The sequence below is a fragment of the Cannabis sativa genome, chromosome X (genome assembly GCF_029168945.1).
Source record: "Cannabis sativa cultivar Pink pepper isolate KNU-18-1 chromosome X, ASM2916894v1, whole genome shotgun sequence".
NCBI classification, from domain to species: domain Eukaryota; kingdom Viridiplantae; phylum Streptophyta; class Magnoliopsida; order Rosales; family Cannabaceae; genus Cannabis; species Cannabis sativa.
The window spans coordinates 45,381,518-45,385,205 of record NC_083610.1 but is presented as its reverse complement, the minus strand read 5'-3'; the positions used below and the strand labels follow the sequence as shown (position 1 = coordinate 45,385,205).

Sequence of the window (3,688 nt, the reverse complement as noted above, 5' to 3'; positions counted from 1 at the left end):
CTGAGATTGCTGAAGTTTTAGGGGTCAAAGATGTTTTAAGTTGGATCAAGACGAAGGCGTTAACTGAAGTGGAAATTGAAACTGACTCATTAGTTGTTGTTCAATCTATTAATGGCTCGGTTCAAATGCCATCTCAATTTGGTTTACTTGTTCACGATTGTCGTTTGTACTTTCTAAATTACATAATGTTTTTCTTTCTTTTGTTAAACGATCTGTAAAAGGGCTGCTCATTGCATTGCTAGACAGTCTTGTTTCATATCAGATCGTATGTTTGATGAGGCTTCTGCTCGATCAGATTTACTTCTATTGTAATGGAGGATTGCTTTTCAAGTTGAATAAAATTTCCACCTTCTTTCAAAAAAAAAAAAAAACAATTATTTTGAAAATAACAAAAAATCAATCATCTGTATTTTTGTAAAACAAATATATTAAAATACTTAAAAATATTATAGAAACCGTAAATTCGAATATTTGTAATTTTATGTCATTTTTAAACTCTTATGAAAATATCTTATGTATATCAAAGTGTGAGACTCAATATTCTCTTACAGTCTTATAATTAAATAACTCACTTTTCACTCATGATTGAGCCACTTATATTATTGTACTATTAGTGATAATATTTTATTAAAAAAGATGCGATTCTCAGATTAATAAATTCTTTTGGTATGTTAAAAATAATTTAATTATAGTGTATAGTGGTAAATGAACTGCTACAATACACTAATTATGAAAACCAATAATTAATTAATATTATAAGCAAAATTAGTTGAGGAACATTGTATAAGTACATATGGTTAGCATGTGTTGTCTTAATTATATGAAACAATATATATATATATATATAGTTTATATATATATATATACCACATTTGATTAGGTACTACCTATAAATAAATATAAATTGTATTAGGAAAATTGGAGTTTTTATTCTTAACTTTTATATCTAATTTGAAAAATCTCACATTCCTACATGTACATAAGTTGTTCCATCAGATGAAAAGAAAAATTAAGAAAAATAATTTTTCAGCAAAAAAAAAAGATAAAAAAACTGAATTTAATTATAAACATGTAAAAAGAGATATTTTTTTAATTTTTTTTAGTTAAGTAGCTAAATTAAATATATAAATTTAATTTTTTTAGGAGTTTTTTTATTTTTACACTTTAAAATAGTTTTTTTTTTGTGTATTTTTTTTTTGTAATTTTACGGAATTCTACATAGAAAGAAAGTACTCCTATTGCAACTAGCGCTGCAACCTAAATTGTAACAAAATCGTATAGAAACCCCTGTTGCAACTAGCACTGCAATCACTTTAGAAACCCAAACCGTAAATTTTAAAAAAAATATATGGAATAATTCTCTTTTTTTTATTATTCGTAATTAAATTAAAATTTAATGGTTTTAATATTTTTTAAAATTAATATTAATTATATATTTCATATTTATATATATTTGTATTAAAGTAAAATTAGGAGGTTCCAACTACAAGAGAACTATCTTATAGAAGAAAAAAAATTAAAAGCAAAAACAAAAAAGAGTTTTATTTTTTTGAAACAAAACAAAAAGAGTTTAAGTTGTGTCAAACTCATGTTTGTTCGTGAACATTTAAAATTTATTAAGTAAGAAGAGAAAACCTTGCAAATTAGTTCAATAGTGGATCAAAAAGCTCACTACATAATACATACTTTTTTTTTTTTTCAAAAAAATAAAAATAAACTCAGCTTTCCCAAATTCCCAAAATTTTAAGAATTATAGCTACTAACAATATATCTCGTCCTTAATATTTTAATTTAGTACTTGCAAAATTACATATATTTATTTTTTACATAATTTTTTTATACATATCTTTTTAGTGAAATATTAAAAGACATTTAGTGTCTAAACTATCGATTTGTAATATTTCAATTTAATATTATATTTTATTTTTTAATTACTTTAATAATAAGTATAGAAACAATTAATAGTACTATTTATAATAAGGCACTAATCTTTAGTTAATATAAGAGCCCTAATAATTTTTTAAGTATCATTTTTATGAGTTGGCCATGTAAAGTAAGTGCCACTTCAAGACAATTCCCATAATTAAATTAAATATTTGTAGGATGCCATCTTGGTTGATCCCAACATCTCTCCATGAAATAATACAAAATGATTATAAATTAATATTTACATAACAAATATCTCAACATATCTTCCAACATGATCTCTTTTAAATCCCTTTTTACGGGAAAAATTTTAATATAAACAACAAATATTTTTTTTTGTTTAGAAAATGTGCCAAATTAACAACTCATCACCACATATAATTATATATATTAAGCTTATAATTACTGATCATCAACATTTATATAGCTAGGCCAAAAACACATTTGCTCTCATATATTTGAAACCCTAGCTAGCTAAGTAGTTCTCTAAATGGATACTCAAAAACTTTCATCATCATTTCTAACCCTAATAGTACCATTCTTGTTTTTCATTCTCTTTACCACTTTACCAACTACACAAGCCTCATCAACATCATCCCAATTAGTTGAAAACATATGTAAAGAAACAATAAACTACCTCAAATGCATCGAAGCTCTAGAAGCCGATCCCCGAACCAAATCACCGAAAAATCTCAATGCTTTCGCCAAAGACTCCATTGGTTTAGCAATCAAGAACGCGAAAGAAAGCTTATATTTCATCCATAATCTATTAAAAATTAATAAGATGACGAGTAGTAGTAGTAGTGGTAGTACAAGACGAGCAGTTCTTAAACAATGTGTTGCATCGTATAAAGCAGTGATTGGGTCCTTTAAAAGCGCGCGTACTGAGCTCTCTGAGGATGCTATGTCGGCAAATTACGATGTCATGGTGGCCGTAGACTACATTGATAGTTGCGAAAGCGAGATGAGTTTGAAAAATGTTCAAGTTTTGTCAATGGCTGAAAGAAACAATCAAGTTAGATTGTATAGTAGTATTGGATATGTTATTACTAATAAACTTGATTAAAATTTTTGTTCTAATATTTTTTTTTATATAGTATATTATTTGTATTGTTTCAATTTTTCTCATAAGTGCTTTATACATTTAGCATATTCCAATTCTTATATAAAAATAGTGATCCCAATTTTATTAATATATATTCCCTATTTTTCTCCTTAATGCTTTTTATTTTTTGACAATCTCCTTAAAGCTTTTGAAACACAAATAGACCATTTAAAAAAGAGAAAATTACACTCTATACCTTTTTTATATTGTCCTCTTTTATTTTTACCCTATTTTTTAAAGTCTATCATTTTTATCTCTTTTTTTAAACATTGTACCACTTTTGCCCTTGACACTTCAAGATAATCTCCATTTGACTCTCTTATATCAGGGTATTTTGGGTACAATACATATAAAAATAGATATGTTTCAATTAAATATAAAACTAGAGGTAAATTTGATTAACTGATTAATAAAAGTGGTGTTTTTCAACTTACCCCTTCAAAAAAGGGATATTGTTATAATACCTAACAAAAGTTAAAAAAAAAAATTATAAAAATACGATTTTTTTGTAATCTTATATTATTTTCTTGTTATATGTATGTTGTTTGGGTTAGGGGTGCTCTTGATTGGATCACATCTAATGGATTTAGAGCCAACCTAACCTAACCCAACCAATCTAATCTAATTATTTATTGGATGTTGGATTTTCTCATTCGG

At 25.7% G+C, this 3,688-nt stretch overlaps 1 protein-coding gene across 1 annotated transcript; it reads left to right on the top strand.

The window, feature by feature from the left end:
* The first annotated feature begins 2,416 nt into the window (after positions 1–2,416).
* LOC133032216 (cell wall / vacuolar inhibitor of fructosidase 2-like) lies at positions 2,417–2,992 on the top strand. Its single transcript, XM_061106089.1, has one exon. It carries the CDS (start codon positions 2,417–2,419, stop codon positions 2,990–2,992), a length of 576 nt encoding a protein of 191 aa, XP_060962072.1.
* Positions 2,993–3,688: the final 696 nt, after the last annotated feature.